General features: G+C 40.9%; 1 protein-coding gene across 1 annotated transcript in view; it reads right to left on the reverse strand.

Annotated features, from left to right (window-relative positions):
• sacm1la (SAC1 like phosphatidylinositide phosphatase a) overlaps positions 1–20,202 on the reverse strand; it is a 51,396-nt gene that overhangs the window by 13,990 nt on the left and 17,204 nt on the right. Inside the window, exons 4-9 of the mRNA XM_060904660.1 lie at positions 18,996–19,123; positions 17,210–17,359; positions 9,723–9,782; positions 7,931–7,964; positions 6,325–6,426; positions 6,154–6,239 (exon numbers count right to left, since the gene is read on the reverse strand). Of these exons, the coding sequence (XP_060760643.1) occupies positions 6,154–6,239; positions 6,325–6,426; positions 7,931–7,964; positions 9,723–9,782; positions 17,210–17,359; positions 18,996–19,123 (560 nt within the window). The remainder of the gene's footprint in view (positions 1–6,153; positions 6,240–6,324; positions 6,427–7,930; positions 7,965–9,722; positions 9,783–17,209; positions 17,360–18,995; positions 19,124–20,202) is intronic.

A 20,202-nucleotide genomic window follows, 5' to 3' on the forward strand; every position in this document is an offset into this window, starting at 1 on the left:
CGAGCCAGCTGAGAACCAGTTTGCTTTTCCATAGCTCGCGGTGCTAAAGGAAGGCACGTCGTTACATCGCTGTATACGTCAGTTACGTCGTTGTATACGTCAGTTACGTCGCTACGTTTGCATAAACCATGGCGCGAATATTGAAGCAAAAGCAACACGGAAGAAGCAGCAGCAGCAACAACAATAATAATAATAATGGCTGACTTCGCGTTTGTACAGCTGCTGCTTCTCGTCGCTTAAAAATGGCGATCTTTCGCGGTCTTGTTATTGTTGTTGGTCTTAACAACTCCGCCCCCCGCTGACGTAAGCGGTTCTTTCCTCTGGCCCAGCAGAGAGTTGGTGCTAGCCTGGAACCGGTTTTTCTGGCCCCAGAGACAGTTCTTTGTCAGTGGAAACAGAAAACCCGGTTCCAAACTAAGCACTGGCCCCGAACCAGCCCTGGAACTGCTTTGGTGGAAAAGGAGCATATGTACGTCATAAGTGGAGCTCATTAGAATAATCCCGCCCCCTCATCTAAGTATCTCCACTCATGGCTTGAGAACTGTTTTTATGAATGAATATTCATGAAGAAATAAGTGCTTTCTGATTGACTGGCGGAAGGAGGGTGAGGTGAACAGTGGCTTATTATCATTTAAAGGGACAGGCACTCAAATCAGCCGTTTGGAACAGGGCTGTTCAGACAGGGTGAGAAGGGAGCTGTGGGGTTTATCCTTGTCGTATTTTGACCAAAGCACGTCACAATAGGCGTATCAGACGCTCGCTGGCCGTGCTGTGAAAATTGTGCATACAGACGCTCATCTAAGTTTCCAAACCGGTCATTGCTTAACTCTTGAATATTTTCTATCGTGAATATTATCATTAAAACGCTTATAATCTCTGCTTTCCAAAGAAATGTATCTGGTTAAGATCTTTTCAGTACTTTGGGAGTAACGGCAGGTTGAAGTCGGCACAACAGAGTAAAAACTCTGCTCGCGGGACGTCGGGAAACTGCTGGTGCTTTTCTTTTTGAGTCACAGGAAAGCAGTTAGGCTCGCTCTCTCACTCTCCTGATCGGTTTCTGACTGGATTACTCATCAATATCAATCAGATAACTTTTATAGTGATGTTATCTCGCTCTCACTGTTTCTGATGAAGGATTCAGGAAAAATTTCCATCAGCTAGTTTTGATGTTATGCTTCACGGGAGACTCTGAAGTGAGTTTTCATAGCTTTACCTACTTATTTTTTCAAATCAAAACAGATTCATGTACAACCCCGATTCCAAAAAAGTTGGGACAAAGTACAAATTGTAAATAAAACCGGAATGTAATAATTTACAAATCTCAAAAACTGATATTGTATTCACAATAGAACATAGACAACATATCAAATGTCGAAAGTGAGACATTTTGAAATTTCATGCCCAATATTGGCTCATTTGAAATTTCATGACAGCAACACATCTCAAAAAAGTTGGGACAGCGGCAATAAGAGGCTGGAAAAGTTAAAGGTACAAAAAAGGAACAGCTGGAGGACCAAATTGCAACTCATTAGGTCAACTGGCAATAGGTCATTAACATGACTGGGTATAAAAAGAGCATCTTGGAGTGGCAGCGGCTCTCAGAAGTAAAGATGGGAAGAGGATCACCAATCCCCCTAATTCTGCGCCGACAAATAGTGGAGCAATATCAGAAAGGAGTTCGACAGTGTAAAATTGCAAAGAGTTTGAACATATCATCATCTACAGTGCATATCATCATCAAAAGATTCAGAGAATCTGGAAGAATCTCTGTGCGTAAGGGTCAAGGCCGGAAAACCATACTGGGTGCCTGTGATCTTCGGGTCCTTAGACGGCACTGCATCACATACAGGCATGCTTCTGTATTGGAAATCACAAAATGGGCTCAGGAATATTTCCAGAGAACATTATCTGTGAACACAATTCACCGTGCCATCTGCCGTTGCCAGCTAAAACTCTATAGTTCAAAGAAGCCGTATCTAAACACAATCCAGAAGCGCAGACGTCTTCTCTGGGCCAAGGCTCATTTAAAATGGACTGTGGCAAAGTGGAAAACTGTTCTGTGGTCAGACGAATCAAAATTTGAAGTTCTTTATGGAAATCAGGGACGCCGTGTCATTCGGACTAAAGAGGAGAAGGACGACCCAAGTTGTTATCAGCGCTCAGTTCAGAAGCCTGCATCTCTGATGGCATGGGGTTGCATTAGTGCGTGTGGCATTGGCAGCTTACACATCTGGAAAGACACCATCAATGCTGAAAGGTATATCCAGGTTCTAGAGCAACATATGCTCCCATCCAGACGACGTCTCTTTCAGGGAAGACCTTGCATTTTCCAACATGACAATGCCAAACCACATACTGCATCAATTACAGCATCATGGCTGCGTAGAAGAAGGGTCCGGGTACTGAACTGGCCAGCCTGCAGTCCAGATCTTTCACCCATAGAAAACATTTGGCGCATCATAAAACGGAAGATACGACAAAAAAGACCTAAGACAGTTGAGCAACTAGAATCCTACATTAGACAAGAATGGGTTAACATTCCTATCCCTAAACTTGAGCAACTTGTCTCCTCAGTCCCCAGACGTTTACAGACTGTTGTAAAGAGAAAAGGGGATGTCTCACAGTGGTAAACATAGCCTTGTCCCAACTTTTTTGAGATGTGTTGTTGTCATGAAATGTAAAATCACCTAATTTTTCTCTTTAAATGATACATTTTCTCAGTTTAAACATTTGATGTGTCATCTATGTTCTATTCTGAATAAAATATGGAATTTTGAAACTTCCACATCACTGCATTCCGTTTTAATTTACAATTTGTACTTTGTCCCAACTTTTTTGGAATCGGGGTTGTAAATAAATAAATATTTTAGACTATAACGAGTTGTTCTGATGAAAAATATTGAGATCTTAGTGGTCGGAACAAGATTTTAAAAAAACTGGAGGTCAGAAACATGAGTGTCAATTTCAGTTCAGTTAATGTGAATCGTTTATTGGATGTGGATTAGACAGTTTTTTCAAGGTTCGCCTTGAAAGCTGTGAATATAATCATTTATATTCTTTAATATAAGCACTAGAAGGTCCTACTTTTGAGAAATACAAAGGCCTACAGCGCACGGAAATGGAATTAAAAATATATCTTATTGCCTTTTTTATTGAGTGTACCGATTTAACATTTTTACCCAATTAGCATAATACTAATTAAATACTAATTTGCATAATCGTTTTTCACTTTTTTTTTTTTAAACTTTGTATTTCGTATACAACCATCTATGTGCCTGCCAATTTCTATGTAAATATCTTGGAAAAAAAAAAAAAAAAAAGAAAAACACGTTTGATCTCATTGGTTAATGAGGCTCATTTTGGATCACGTGATCCTCAGACAGAATATTACGGCAGTTTTCTAAAAATTAAGCCGTTCCTTCAATCTCCGATTTGTAATACCGCAAGAACAGATAAATGTATTTTAATTCTGTAAAAAGTATGTGGTTCAGCATTCAGGTCTGAATTCAATGAGAGCAGTTTTAAGCAATTTGGACTGAATTTTCACCGGATATGCCTCGTCACAGAGGTTTCATTAAGACCTCAGAGAACTGCGTCAACTTGTGGAAAAGGGGTACGTCACCTTTTAGAGAGGAGGAGAAAAAAAAAAAAATTCCCCCCGCCATCTGCCACACTGCATTTATAATTATTATTCATTACTGTTTCTCATGGGCTCATTTTAATGACTGTTAACTTATGAGCATCACAAACACTTTAATTTTGTCGCTACTTAGCATCTTATTTTATTCTTTGTAATGAGTTTACCAAGTATAGGGACTGTAATTTGTGTTCTGCATAGTTCATGTCCTTGTAATTTTTGATGTTTATTTTACTGCTGCAGCAAAACAATTTCCCTCAGGGATCTCTCTCTCTCTCTCACACACACCCCGTTTCATAAATCTGTTTATTTGGAGCGTTCACTGTGCAAGTCCCTGTGCACAGTTACTATCGAAACAATAAAATATTAATATAAACCTGCGATTTGTCCTGCGGCTGGTCGACTTCTGACCAATCGGAACTGAAATTTGAACAGCGCGGTGGTTTAAAACGTTAAGCCTTTTACCTCAACAATAAATCCATGTGGGTGATTAGAGGGGTTCAAGAAGTGTCTTCGAAAATCATTAAGGTTTTTGGTAGCACAAATGAACTTATTACAGATTTAGGTTGTTTCCTCAGGCAGCTCATTAAAGGTTCAGGGATAGGAGCAACTCTTCCAGAGACAACGCTGCATCTCTAGCGTCGTCCTTGACGTCATAAAATAGCCTTTTTGACCTTAACTGCACGGATTGCGCCTTGTGTTACTCATCATTCGCTCCTGAATCATTTCACAGCTACAGTGCATATTTAAAAAAAAAAAAAAAAAACCCACAAGTGTACACCCTGTTAAAATCTTTTTTTTTTTTAGCATTAGTAAAACCTATGAGACCACGATAAATAATTTCAAAACTTTTCCCACATTTAATGTGACCTATAACCTGTACAATTCAATTGAAAAAGAAAAATCTGTTCGGGGGAAAAACAAGGAATAAAAAAAACAAAAAAAAAAACGTACAATAAGCTGGTTGCATAAGTGTGCGCACCCTTAAACTAATACTTTGTTGAAGCAGCTTTTGATTTAATTACAGCGTTCAGTCTTTTTGGGTCGGAGTCTATCAGCCTGCCACGTCTAGATTTGGCAATATTTGCCCACTCTTCCTTGCAAAAGCGCTCCAAATCTGTCAGATTGCGAGGACGTCTCTTGTGCACAGCCCTCTTCAGGTCACCCCACAGATTTTCAATTGGATTTAGGTCTGGGCTCTGGCTGGGACGTTCCAAAACTTTGAGGTCATTGTTGTGCTGAAAGATGAAATTCCTCTTCATCTTCAGCTTTCTAGCAGACACCTGAAGGGTTTGGGCCAAAATTGACTGGTATTTAGAACTGTTCATAATTCCCTCCACCTTGACTAAAGCCCCTGTTCCAGCTGAAGAAAAACAACCCCAAAACATGATGCTGCCACCACCATGCTTCACCGTGGATTTGGGGTTCTTTTGGTGATGTGCAGTGTTGTTTTTGCGCCAAACATACCTTTTGGAACTGTGGCCAAAAAGTTCAACCTTGGTTTCATCAGAACAGAACACATTTTCCTACATGCTTTTGGGAGAGTTGATGTATTTTTTGGTTTTTTTTTTGCAAAATTTAGCCAGGCCTGGATGTTTTTCTTTGACCCTACCTCATAGTCCAGACATATGGAGAATACGGGAGATTGTTGTCACATGTCGTACACAACCAGTACTTGCCAGAAATTCCTGCAGCTCCTTTAGTGTTGCTGTCGGCCTCTTGGCAGCCTCCCTGACCAGTTTTCATCTTGTCTTTTCATCAATTTTGGAGGGACGTCCAGTTCTCGGTAACGTCACTCTTGTCCCATATTCTCTCCACTTCTTGATGCTGGTCTTCACTGTGCTCCATGGTATATCTAATGCCGTGGAAATGTTTGTGTACCCTTCTCCTGACTGATACCTTTCAACAATGAGATCCCGTTGATGCTTTGTAAGCTCTCTGTGAACCCTGGCTTTTGCTGGAGGATGCAACGGAGTAAATGTGACGAGTCATGGGATCCACAGACGCATGTTGGCCGAAACGAATCCGAGAAAATAGCAAAAGCAGCATTAATTAATTAATTAATTAATGCTGCTTTTGCAATTTTCTCGGATTCATTTCGGCCGACATGTGTCCGTGGATTCCATGACTCGTCACAAATGTCTGAACTTTATTTGGGGTTAATCAGAGTCATTTTAACTGATGGCAGGTGTGAACCCAAAAAGACTGAATACTCTAATTAAATCAAAAGGTGCTTCAACAAAGTATTAGTTTAAGGGTGTGCACACTTATGCAACCAGCTTCTTGTACCTTTTTTATTCCCCCCGAACAGATTTGTTTGTTTTTCAATTGAATTGTACAGGTTACATGTCACATTAAAGGTGGGAAAATTTTAAAAATTATTTATCGTGGTCTCATTTTTTTTTTTTTACATCATTTTAACGGGGTGTGTACACTTTATATATACACACACACTGTAAAACCCCCACTTTTAACGACTTCCTAATAAAGGCTGACTCATCCTGGCTTTAACTGACCTGTACAAAGGAGGCTCTGCTGTTATTATACTGCACGATCTGCTCCGTCTCGACAAAGTTAGCAGCGTGTCCTTCGGAGTCGATCCCTGAAACATAACGGTACACAGTGAGGACAGGTCAAGCTCGAAACAACACCTTGTGCATACTGCTGCGTGTCAGGACGCTGCCTACCTCGGACGTAGTAGCGCACACCGGCTCGGAAGCAGCTCCTCCTGGAGATGAGGATCCATTCGAATATCTTGCCATTAATACAGCAAGGCTTCATCACAATAACTGGTGAGCAGAGTTAAGGCTAGACACGACTTTAACACAGTATGATCACATAGGCAAGGCAAGGCAAGGCAAGTTTATTTATATAGCACATTTCATACACAATGGCAGTTCAATGTGCTTTACAGAAGTAAAAACAAAAACAGTAAACAATAGAGAAATAAAATTACATAAAATAATTTTATCTTTATTCTAAAATAATTAATTAAAAGAATTAAAAGAAAATAAGAATTAAACAATAGTAGAAATAAAATATTAAAATGCCAAAAAGAAAAAGGAGAAAGAGAAAGAGGGAAAAAAAAAAAAAACTAGCAGAATAAAATAGAATAAAGTTAAAATAAATTTAAAACATGCAGAGAAAAAGATTATAAAAAAATGTAAAATATTAATTATTTAACAGAAAGCATCTGAAAACAGCTTGGTCTTTAACCTAGATTTGAAGCTGCCAACAGCAGGAGCATTTTTGATGTCCTCTGGCAGTTGGTTCCATAGCTGTACTGCATAGTAGCTAAAAGCTGCTTCACCACACTTTGTTTTAACAACTGGTTTTAATAGTAAATTTTTCTGTTGCGATCTGGTAGATCTGATTGGGTTAGGCCGCTACAACATATCAGAGAGGTAATTGGGCCCTGTACCATTTAGAGATTTGTACACCAGCAGCAATGCTTTAAAGTCAATTCTGTAGCTTACTGGAAGCCAGTGAAGGGACCTTAGAATTGGAGTAATGTGCTCTGTTCTTTTTGTTCGTGTGAGAACCCTCGCCGCTGCATTTTGAACCAGCTGAAGTCGTTTAATGGTCTTTTTTGGCAGGCCTGTGAAAAGGCCATTGCAGTAATCAACCCTACTAGAGATGAAGGCATGTATTAGTTTTTCCAAATCATGTTTTGACATAAGTCCTCTTAGTTTGGAAATGTTTTTTAGGTGATAAAATGCCGTTTTAGTGATTGCTTTCATGTGACTGTCAAAGTTTAGCTCACTGTCAATGAAAACACCAAGATTTTTAACCATTTCTTTAGTTTTAATCCCTTTTGTGTCAAGAATAGTGGTAATCCTGAGTCTTTCATCTTTTTTTCCAAATAGAATTATTTCTGTTTTATCTGTGTTCAGCTGAAGAAAATTTTGTGACATCCAGCTATTGATTTGATCGATACACTGGTAGAGACATTCAAGGGGGGCATAATCATTTGGTGATAGAGCAAAATAAATTTGGGTATCATCTGCATAGCAGTGATACAAAATTGAATTTTTATTGATAATTTGCCCAAGTGGGAGCATATAAAGGTTGAAAAGTAATGGTCCAAGAATCGACCCCTGGGGGACACCACAGGTCAAGGGCATTGACGTTGAGGAACAATTTCCCAGGGTAACAAAGAAGCTTCTATCTTTTAAGTATGATTTTAACCAATTGATAACTTTACCAGTCAATCCAACCCAGTGTTCAAGTCGATATAGCAGTATGTTGTGATCAACAGTATACAACAGTCTTAATGATCGTGCTGAAGGATACAGCCATGAACGACAGGAAAGGTGAATTTGTGGAGCTGAAAAGCAGAATGCACAGAAAATCAACACAGATCTGAAGTCATGGGCTTTACATTTAACAGTTATTCCATGAAATCGAGTCGTACATGAGCTGATAGCTGACGAGGCGCGTAGCACCGAGTCGGCTATAAGCCATGTACGACAAGATTGAGTGGCATAACTGTTTTATTCTATCCACATTCACTGGGTTTAGAGAAACGGAGCATTTTTATTTTAATTTTTTGCAAAATCGATAAATAAAAACTTTATACAAAATGTCCGACAAAATCACTTCCGCTTAGGCAGACTTCTTAAAAACCTATCGATGGCTGCACGAATTGGCTTCAGTGTTGTTTTTTCTTGTAGAAAGTGCCGTCTTGCGGAGGTAGAGAATAGCTCTAGACATTTATTTAATTCTTCCTTGGACATTTCAGTTCTGTCATTTTCAAACTTTTGAACCATCTCATCTCATTATCTGTAGCCGCTTTATCCTGTTCTACAGGGTCGCAGGCAAGCTGGAGCCTATCCCAGCTGACTACGGGTGAAAGGCGGGGTACACCCTGGACAAGTCGCCAGGTCATCACAGGGCTGACACACAGACACAGACAACCATTCACACTCACATTCACACCTACGGTCAATTTAGAGTCACCAGTTAACCTAACCTGCATGTCTTTGGACTGTGGGGGAAACCGGAGCACCCGGAGGAAACCCACGCGGACACGGGGAGAACATGCAAACTCCACACAGAAAGGCCCTCGTTGGCCACGGGGCTCGAACCCGGACCTTCTTGCTGTGAGGCGACAGCGCGAACCACTACACCACCGTGCCGCCCCACTTTTGAACCAGTCTAAAATAAATAAATAAATAAATAAATAAAAACCCAACACATTTTAAATGCTTAAAAGATTAAGAATGTACACAAGCCAGTGAAAATGACAGTAGCAATTTGTTGGGGGGGGGGGGGGGGGGGGGACAAAAACAAAAAACCCCAGGTGCTATTATAATAATTCTTTGGAGGGGGGAGGGGATTTTTATTTATTTATTTTATATATGGTTTTGTTTTCAAGTCGAGTTTTTAATTTCATCCTCGGTTGATTCAGCAACACGCTCCACCATTTTGTTTTTCTCTACTCATGCTATATGAGCTGATATCCTCGTAGTAGAGTAGCCAATCAGAACGTGCGATTGCTCATGTCCAGTGAATGAGGACAGAATAAAGTTGATTATCTCATGTATTACATGCGGGCATGTTCCGATAGTGTTATGGGTTGTTTTTATAAAAAATAAATAAATAAATAAATAAATAAAATCACCACGTTGGATTTTTGGGAAGCGTTTGCATAAATCTGGAACGCATGATAAGGACAATTATCTCCGTCACATTTCTCAGCTTGAAAAATACAGGACAGTACGAAAGCTCTTAAGCACTGAAAAGGAAAAAAAAAAAAAAAGTGCTGCGATACGAAAATGATCAATCAAATCAACGATAATGTGATGTGGTGCAGCCTGACACTTCTATGACGACTTTTTATCCATTTATTGTTACATTCAGTGTTGTGGAATGCCCATGAAACCAGTCAGTTCCTGTTATCACTGATATTAGAACAAAAACAGTTTCTCCCTCACCAGCTTCTCTTTTCTCTGACAAATTCACTTTATGTTACGTAACTGAAAAATTATTATTTTTTAAAACTCCCATACTTGGCTAGATATTTTCACCCATCCTTCATATTGGCACATGCCTAATTATCTGGTAAACGTTTGCGAACCAGTACCTCGGGCTGTGCGGTGAAGTCCCTCAACAGGTTTCCATTCCACACGAACCTCTGATCAGCCTGCGAAAAGAACAAAACAGGGAAGTGAAGATGTTTGAAGCATTGTGCAAGAACATCTGTTAGTGTGACTCACTCCAGAGAGATATGGGTCAGATGAGGGAATCTGCTGGGGTAAGCGTGATTTCAGTACGGGCAGCAAATGACAGAGATAAAGTGTGTGTGGGGAATCTGAGAGATTGTGAGATAGTGGTGTAGAACGTGTTAAAATTTATGAGGTCAAGTGTAATAGTATAAACCACCGAATAACACCCCACCACAACCACACTTCTACAACCCCAAATCAGAAAAAGTTGGGACGGTATGTTAAAATTGAAATTAAACTCAAACAATGATCTGGAAATAATCTTTTCCCTGTATTGCACTCAAAACAATACAACAGCACATTACTTGATGTTTTACCTCATGAATTTTACTTTTTTTTTTTTTTCAAAAAACATTTTAATTTTGGGGCGGTACGGTGGTGTAGTGGTTAGTGCTGTCGCCTCACAGCAAGAAGGTCCGGGTTCGAGCCCCGTGGCCGGCGAGGGCCTTTCTGTGCGGAGTTTGCATGTTCTCCCCGTGTCCGCGTGGGTTTCCTCCGGGTGCTCCGGTTTCCCCCACAGTCCAAAGACATGCAGGTTAGGTTAACTGGTGACTCTAAATTGAGCGTAGGTGTGAATGTGAGTGTGAATGGTTGTCTGTATCTATGTGTCAGCCCTGTGATGACCTGGCGACTTGTCCAGGGTGTACCCCGCCTTTCGCCCGTAGTCAGCTGGGATAGGCTCCAGCTCGCCTGCGACCCTGTAGAAGGATAAAGCGGCTACAGATAATGAGATGAGATTTCAATTTTGATTCTTGCAGCACATTTTTTTTCCCCCTTTTTTAAAAAAGTTGTGATGGTAAAGCATTTACTACTTTATAAAATGTTGCCGTTCCTTCTCAACACTTAAAAGATGTTTTGGGACTGAAGACGCCAAGTGAAGTGTTTCAGGTGTTATTTTGTCCCATTCTTCCTGTAAAACAGGTCTGAAGGTGTGCAACAATACGGGATCATCATTGTCATGTTTCTCCTTTTCAAAGTTCGCCACACATTCTCTATTGGGGACAGAAGGGACACACCCTCTTCTTTCACAGCCCTGCGCTTTGCAATGTGTTCAGAATGTGGTTTTGCATCGTCTTGTTGAAACCTCCCTGGAAAAGGTGTCATCTTGAAGGCAGTGTACGTTACGCCACAATCTCGGTGTACTTGTCTGCATTGATGCTCCATCACAGAAGTGTAAGTTCTTTGCCAAGGGGCACTGACACAAACCCATACCACGACAGACCCTGGATTTTGGACTTCAGAGATGCCTACCCCAAATTTTGAATTTCAGTATTCTTGAAGACATTTTTCAGTATTTTGGAATGACTTTCAGTAACATTAATTTATGCGCATTTCCATTATAAAGAGGTATATACACCAATATGTTTAACATTTAAATTATTAAAAAGAACTGTTTTGTGTGAATTGAATAAACAAAACGCGAGCAGCCATCTCAACTGAATTTCCACTCAACAAATTTCTAGAGCATACAATAGATCACATTTTTATAAATACAATAGTGTTCCCTGTTTGCAGACATTACGGTTGACTACCAATCATTGGTATTGAATGTAACTCCTCAAAAGTATTATATTATATTGCCTGGCAAAATGTTCTACCTGTTAACGGATTCTAATAAAATTAAAAAAAAAAAATTTCTTATTTCATGCCAAAGAGAGTCCGACATTGTTATCTTAATGTCCCAATATATAAATACTTCAGCATAACGCTTCAGAAGAGACATTGAATAAAATGACATTTGTAATTGTATTTAAAACAGTGGAATGATCAATTTTTTGCCACAATCCCAACAGCACTAATCATAAAATTCTGTTTTTGATCATACTACATGTACATTTGCACTTGCAACACTGAAAAGACTTTGAATTAAAGAAGTACAGCCAGTGTTTGATATTTCAGTGAATAAAAATCAGACATGTAAAAAGAAACTGAATAAGTTTAACTCACATTTTACGGCACTAATCGGCAAGTTCAACTCCAAGCACAGGTCAACCATCACCGCTTCAGCACGTGTCACGTTCCGTGTCTTTTCATCCACAGATTTCATAAAAAACTGCTGGATACCCCCAGATTTACTTTCCGCCTGACTCACCATTTCAGCATACTCCATATGGTTTTTTTTTGTAGTTGACATGCCGCGTGCAGTCATCGCGACCACCATGAGTGATGTTAATGTCAGTTCTACACAGTTTGCAGTGCGCGTATCCATTGCCCTTTTGACTGGGTGTAATGCACGGCCATTCTACCGTATCGAAAATAGCGCGAACAAATGTGCGGAATCTGCGCATGTCACACACGGCATGTGTGGTTGCCGTAAAAATAAATAGCCTAGCCGTGAATCGCGCATGGACTGAAAAAGTCGCTTGGACATTTAAAAAACAACTCACTGGAATTTAAGACTTTATAATAATTCCGTACAGAATAACACTGTTTGCCGTAACATCGTATTTACGCAACTTTTCCGTACAAAATACGGCCAATCCGTACTAGTAGGCATCTCTGGGACTTGTTCCTGGTAACAGTCTGAATGGCCTTTTTCCTCTTTGGTCCAGCGCACAGAGTGTCCATTTCTTCCAAAAAAGACCTTGAATACTGATTCATCTGACCACAATATACGTTTCCCACTGTGTGATGGTCCGTCCCAGATGTCTCCGAGCCCAGAGAAATCGACGGCGCTTCTGGACACCGTTAACATAAGGCTTCCTTTTCGTACAGTAACGTTTTAACTGGTATTTGATGATGGAACTCTGTATTCAGGGATGAGAATGAAAAATATTTAAAAAGTCTGAAAAAACCAGGGCGGGGCTCAGGGGCTAATGATTTTTGGCTTTTTTTTTTTTTTTTTTACCCCAAAACCATTAATTTTATCAGCAAAAAGTTGCAATGTATTTGGAAATAAATTCCCCTTCTTGGTGGACTCCCAGGTGAAAATGATTAATATGGTACAAGAGACTTGTTTTTAATCAATTCACATTTGATGATTTAAAAAAAAAAAAATCAATGCACCTTTTAATATAAACGAGCTCTACAGTATTATATTTCTGCATTTTAGCTATTCATGTCTTTGAATACTCTAATCCTTTACAATGAAGTGCAAACCAGAAAAAAGTTATATCATATAATTCTCTGAAGCTTTCTTCTGATGTTATCATGGTAGCAGGAGCTCTTGCATATTAAGCAGGCAACATTCAACATCACTCATCACTTCCCTTTCAACTGTTGTGTGTACTAACGAGGTTTTATCTGGACAGGATGTTGTGTAATGTAATGCATATACCATACGGTCAATTTGAAGATCAAGATGGTGATTTTGAGTTAAAGAACAGGCATGTACAATGGGCATTACATATTGGAAAATTTTTTTTAAATCAAAAACTAAGTTCATCTCGGCCTAAAAAATTTGGGCAGACGCTCCCGCACGGCACATGCCAGCAATTCCCCCTCCATCCCCCTATGAAAATGAGCAATAAGGAGGAGAGTTATACACGGTATCATACCTAAAATTTTATCAGAAATATAGATATGATACTATGATTCTCCCCAACATGCTACATTAGATAAGCTAACCTCATTTATAAAAGATACACACTTATATATGACGTGTATTTGATATATATGATGTATATTCATACATTCTTACTACTTTACGGAAATCTTCAATAAAGTTTGGTCTTTTCATGCCAGCCTGTTGTTGACCTAAATATAATGCACATGAAATGACACTCCTCACCTCAACATGTCCTTTACAATCATTTAAGCCATCATGGGCAATGCTGAAACCACTGCTGCAAACAGTACATCGGTTTTTACAACAGTACTTTGGTTTTTTGGGGCGCGCCCGCGCTCTCTCTGCCATGCCGATCCTGTAGGCTGCACTGACTCAGCTGAAAACTCCGGTCCTCGAGAAGAGATAAAAGCCCGCCCACACTGAAAGCTGATTGGCTTATTTTGCTGAGTAACCCAATCAGGATGCTCTTTGTCTGGCATGCACTACATGAACAAGCACCCAGGCAGTGTTGCCACATTGGGTGGTTTTAAGTTCATTTTGGCGGGTTTTGAACATATTTTGGGATGGAAAACGTCAGCAGTATCTGGCAACACTGCACACAGTCTCCCTCGCGCGCGCACATTCTAAGATGCGTGATGCAGAACTTAATGTTGCGCGCGCACGCTCTTGCTCACTTCTATCAATATGCAGGAGACTTGGGATGTCTGCGTTATAAGGTGACCACAGATTGTTAACCATACCCCCCCCCCCGAAATTTTCTCAACGGATTTACATCCATCTCAAAAACGATCATTTTGGTCTGAAAAAGTCAGAAATCCGCCGATCGGCGGAAAATTCTCATCCCTGTGTATTGTAGAGCTTGACAAAATTTTGCCAAAGCAATCCTGAGCGCCTGTGGTTATATCAGCTATAGATAAATGATGGTTCTTGATGCAGTGCCATCTGAGGGATTAGAGATCACAGGTGTGTTCGGATTAGGCTTGAGCCCTTTGCCCTTTATGCACTGAAATTCCTCCAGATTCCTTGAATCGTTTAATGATATTATGCACCACAGAGGGTGAAATATCCAAATCTCTTCCCATCTTTCTTTGAGGAACATTGTTTTTAAAAATTTCAATAAATTTTCTCATACATTTTGTTGACAAACTGGAAATCCTCGGCCCATCTTTGCTCCTCAAACGTTAGACCTTGCATGGATACTGATTTTATACCAAATCATGATTACAGTCACCCGTTTCAAATCACATCATTATTTAATTGTTTTGCCTCATCACTTTAAGAAATGTGTTACAGGCCTGAAATGCAGGAATGGACGTATATTAAAAAATGAAATTGATCAGACAAAACATGACATATCTTGGGTTCATACTATCTGCAATGAAATACAAGTCAAAGTAAATTTAGAAAATCACTGCTTTCTTTTTCTCTTTGAATTTTCCATACCATCCCAAATTTTTCTGATTTGGGGTTGCGGAACCTGAGTTCAGGATCCAACCAGAGAACATGAAGCTTAGAAATAGAACCAAGATTAAAGTAGCTAGATTTCATTTGGTATACGGACATGGTTTTTAAATAAGCCAAGGTCTAGAAATGCGTTTAAAACCAAACCACATTCTACTTTATAACATTCTAATAATGAGGAAATATTAGAACAATGTGCCTGTATTCAAAACACTGTCAGCATTTCTAAGATTGATTTTTGCAGTGGAAATAAAGACACTGTGCAAGATGAAAAAGATAAAGTGAGGAAGATCAGCGAGATGGGAGGGCTGGTTAAATAAAAGCAAAACAGTCAGACAGCGTTAAAAGAACTGGTTGAGGTTTTCGTGCCGGATGCCTACAGACTTCTGCATGATAAGATCAACCACAGTGCAGGCTGCACTCGAGCACGCATACAGCAATCGAATATTATTAGTCATGTCAAATATTGCCAGGGCGTCAGCGATGCAGTAGCTCACGCAGCCGTACCACGAGAAACCAGACTCGTTTATAATTAGCCAAGTTGTTCTTCATGAGAACAATTAGATCTTCCAAACAAAAACACAATCAGAATCAAAATCCAGTGAAAACTCCAGGAGGAGTAGTGATTTTTGTGAATTGTGGACGGATGCCGCATAATGGCAATAGTTCATCGCCTTACGGCAATTGTGCACTCCGATTGGCTACTCTACTACGATACGAGTATATACCGTGAGTAGAGAAAAACAAAATGGCGGCACGTGTTGCTGAATCAACAGAGGACAAAAAAACAAAAACAAAAACACCCCAACAAAATATGAAATGAAAGTATTTGATGGTAAAGTAAGAACGTATCTTTTTATTTTTCAAGAATCGCCGGTTTGTTTACATTCCAAGCGGAAAAAAATTGTCGGATGTTTTGTATAAAGTTTTTATTTATCGAATTTGCAAAAAAATAAAAATGCTCCGGGCGGCACGGTGGTGTAGTGGATAGTGCTGTCGCCTCACAGCAAGAAGGTCCGGGTTCGAGCCCCGTGGCCGGCGAGGGCCTTTCTGTGCGGAGTTTGCATGTTCTCCCCGTGTCCGCGTGGGTTTCCTCCGGGTGCTCCGGTTTCCCCCACAGTCCAAAGACATGCAGGTTAGGTTAACTGGCGACTCTAAATTGAGCGTAGGTGTGAATGTGAGTGTGAATGGTTGTCTGTGTCTATGTGTCAGCCCTGTGATGACCTGGCGACTTGTCCAGGGTGTACCCCGCCTTTCGCCCGTAGTCAGCTGAGATAGGCTCCAGCTCGCCCGCGACCCTGTAGAACAGGATAAAGCGGCTACAGATAATGAGATGAGATGAAAAATGCTCCGTTTCTCAAACTCCGGTGAATGTGGATCGAATAAAACAGTTATTCCACTCAGTCTCGTCGTACATGGATTATAGACAACTCGGTGCTCATGTACGACTCGATTTCGTGGAATAACTGTTAAACGTGTCACTCAGATCCGAGAGGTATTCCGTATGAAAAACGTGAGCTTTCCAACACGAGAAGATAAACTTCATATCTTCAAGCCAACGTCTGATGTTCTTTTTATTATATCGACACATTCTATATGATGAAAAAGAGCATCGCATGTTGATTTTTATTATAAAAAAAGTACCCAAATTTATCAAAAACAATTCATTGATTTCCTCACGAATGACAGAGAAATTTACATCACGGTTTTGGTTCTCCATGTCCCGGATGGAGCTCGGATGAAAAATACAAGTGGTGTATTTCCTAGTAAAACACTCGTGTCTATATAATGCATTATTATTATAAACCCCGATTGTATGAATATGCAAGTTACAACACACACACACCGTTTTTTTTTTAAATCATCTTTCTTTCACTCCTCTATTAATTCCATCTCCTTATAAGGACTTCCAGAAAGTCCACTTCCTGTCAGAAAAATATCACAAATGTGAAATCAGTTTTTCTATTTCTATGCTTTTTATACAGCAGTTTTATCTTAGGAGAGAATCTGTCTTTAAGATGCTTAAGATACTTCAAACCTGGTCAGAGCGCACGCATGTGTGTGTGTTTCAACACCACGTCTCCTGTGACGCTCTTTCAATATGAATGAGAGACAAACTAATCCTCATTTCTCACTGTGCACACTGATAAGAGTGCTTTCAGGTCATGTCAGAGTTACAATAAATGACGAGACGACTCCGAGACGCTGCTATGAACTGTTCAACTTGACATAATTATTAGTATATTATCATTTATACTCAAGTCAATACTATAAATCCTGATATTACACTAATGACAGCATTAAAGTGTGGAAACTGCTGTCGTTTGTGTCACTTACTGCACCTGTGTGCGCGCGTGCGCGTGTGTGTGCGCTCACCCTCTCGAGCAGGCTCATCTCCTGGAAGTCGGGGCTGGTGTTGGCGAGCCGCTGCTGCGTGTGCGTCAAGTCGTAGTTGGTGCAGAAATAGAAGCCATCTGTGTTCAGGACGTTGTTGATCATGGACAGGAACGTCTTGTTGTCCTGCATCTGTAGGGACGACACACAGCGGTTACGTTTTGCACGTTTACAAGAGCGCAGTTTGGGTAAAATTATCTCATCTCAGGTGGGGTTTACATTAGACCGTATCAGAGGATCATCAGATTAACGTTTTTAAAACGATTCGCGTGCACACAGCAACGCCAATACACGATTCGCGTGCACACAGCAACGCCAATACACGGATACGCTCGGCTCCGCAGGCATCCTGCACTCCAAATCACTCCGCCCTGAACAGTGAGTGCCCTCTGGAGGGTGCGCACTCCGGCCCTGCACAGCTGACAGAGCGCGCGAGTGAAGCGCACGAGCAGTGATTCGGGACTGAGCCGCTGTGTGTGAGATCCCAGTGCATATCGGGCATGCGCGTCACTTACCACTTGCAAGTGGAAGGACGGCAAGCCTAAAGACAATCGTAACTACACAATGGGCAGTATTTGCATCAGTATTTTCATACTTTTATACTCTTTAATGAAAGGTGATACAAGGCGGAAGTCCGCGCCGTTTTTCAGCAGTCGCGTCACATGACCAACGCCAGCGAATCAGGAAGGTGGATGTCACAGTGACGTTGTCCAATGACGATGCCAGCTAGAGCTCAGCACAGCGTATCCGCGTATTCTCAATGTTTACACAGCACCGGACCAGACACGATCTGGATTGAATACGTGGACCCTGGCGGATTCCCGTTTCCCGGCGTTTTAATGTAAACGGACAGTGCATCCGCGAAGAAAACGAGACAGATACGGTCTAATGTAAACTTGGCCTCATTATCTGTAGCCGCTTTATCCTGTTCTACAGGGTCGCAGGCAAGCTGGAGTCTATCCCAGCTGACTACGGGTGAAAGGCGGGGTACACCCTGGACAAGTCGCCAGGTCATCACAGGGCTGACACATAGACACAGACAACCATTCACACTCACATTCACACCTACGCTCAATTTAGAGTCACCAGTTAACCTAACCTGCATGTCTTTGGACTGTGGGGGAAACCGGAGCACCCGGAGGAAACCCACACGGACACGGGGAGAACATGCAAACTCCACACAGAAAGGCCCTCACCGGCCACGGGGCTCGAACCCAGGACCTTCTTGCTGTGAGGCGACAGCGCTAACCACTACACCACCGTGCCGCCTGGGTAAAATTATTAAAAATAAAAAAAATTCAAGGTCTGTGTGTGGTGATTTAAACATCAAGTTATCATTATGTTAAACTGGAGGCTGGATATAAATCCATGACCTTTTAACCAGATTAGCCTCATAGCTCCAGCGCTAAATAAATTATTAATCTTGGTTGATTGAGTACATGCATGTCTTGGCTGACTGTGGGGTTAAAAGAGAGATTTCGATCTGTTATACGTTTAGATGGAAAAAAAAAAAAAAACCCTGCTCCTTTAAAGCTCGAGTTAGCTCTGATTAATGTATGAGTCGGCACGGCTGTAACGTGATCTCATCATCATCACCATTATCATTCTCCTCACGGGTCAAACAGAGCTTGATATTTCTGCAGAACTGAGTGCACCGAGCCTTTCAGCTGAGTCCCAGGCTATAACTGATTATGAAGCAGCGAGACACTCGGATATGCCGGCATGTAAATAATTCAGTCGTAAAGGTTGTGCTTTCAGTGCTGATCACCTGGTTTTCTGTGAGGTGTAAAACAGTCTTTCTGTAGGGTACGAGGTCGAATTCCATGGCTTTCCACACCGTGTGACCAAACAGGTCGCCTACTTTCTTCTTCCTGGTGATGACGACGAGGTACATCCCTGCAAGCACAAACCGAGATACAGGTGATATAGATATTTGATGATACATGATTCCCAGCCAGCTCTTCCCAGTCATACGATAGCTACCAACCATGGAGCGTAAAGACTAACACACATTTCCTCTTCAAACTGCTGCGACACCCATGATTGGCTAAGATCACTGACTGGCAGAGGAGAGAGAAAGCACGTCATCCCTCCCATCCTGACTGTAGGGGCAATTTTTAATTTAGCTTTGCCATAACGAGATATACATGTACATACATTATGGCTGGGAAATCACTACAGCTTGCACCTATAGATAGTTTTCACATGACGTCACAGAGTCGGGGATTCCCTGGTGGTGGCCATCTTGTAGGGCAAGCTTACCGTACGGGTCACTGAGCACACATTGTAACGCGCGAGTTACATTTATTTATATATTATTTACATTTATAGTTACATTATTACTATTTTTAAAGCTAGCAATGGTGCACACCTGTTGTATTCACGGCTGTCGTAATAGGTTAGATGATGACGTCAAGCGGAGCTTTTATGGAATTCCCACTGTACGGGAGCACGAAGGCGAGCAAACAAAGAAACTCAGCATACAAAGGAGAAATCTATGGCTTGCAAGAATCAACCGCAAGGATTTTCAGACTTCCAAACACAGCCAAGTCTGCTCCGATCATTTTATAAGTTGTTTAAATAAACAAACAATCGTGTAACAAGCCTACATACCAGTTAATTACATTACAAAGTTTATACTGACATGGTACTGTAATACCACTAATGGATGTAAAATTTGTCTTAAATCAACTCGATATTATACACACACACACACACACACACACACACACACACACACATTTATATGCAGTGTTGAGAGCTCTAAAACTCCAATGTGTACATACCTTGGCTGTAATTAGGACACGACTGTCACTTGTTTTTAATATGGTGGACTTCACGGACCCAGCCACAGACAAAATAATTGTATGACTCCAGCGACTTGTATGCTTTGAGGTCGTCAAGTGTGTAGGCGCTTTTAGTATTCATGAAATAGTTCACAATATCAGGGTACGATATGGATGGCAGCCCTGCAT

The sequence above is a fragment of the Neoarius graeffei genome, chromosome 22 (genome assembly GCF_027579695.1).
Source record: "Neoarius graeffei isolate fNeoGra1 chromosome 22, fNeoGra1.pri, whole genome shotgun sequence".
Taxonomy (NCBI): Eukaryota; Metazoa; Chordata; class Actinopteri; order Siluriformes; family Ariidae; genus Neoarius; species Neoarius graeffei.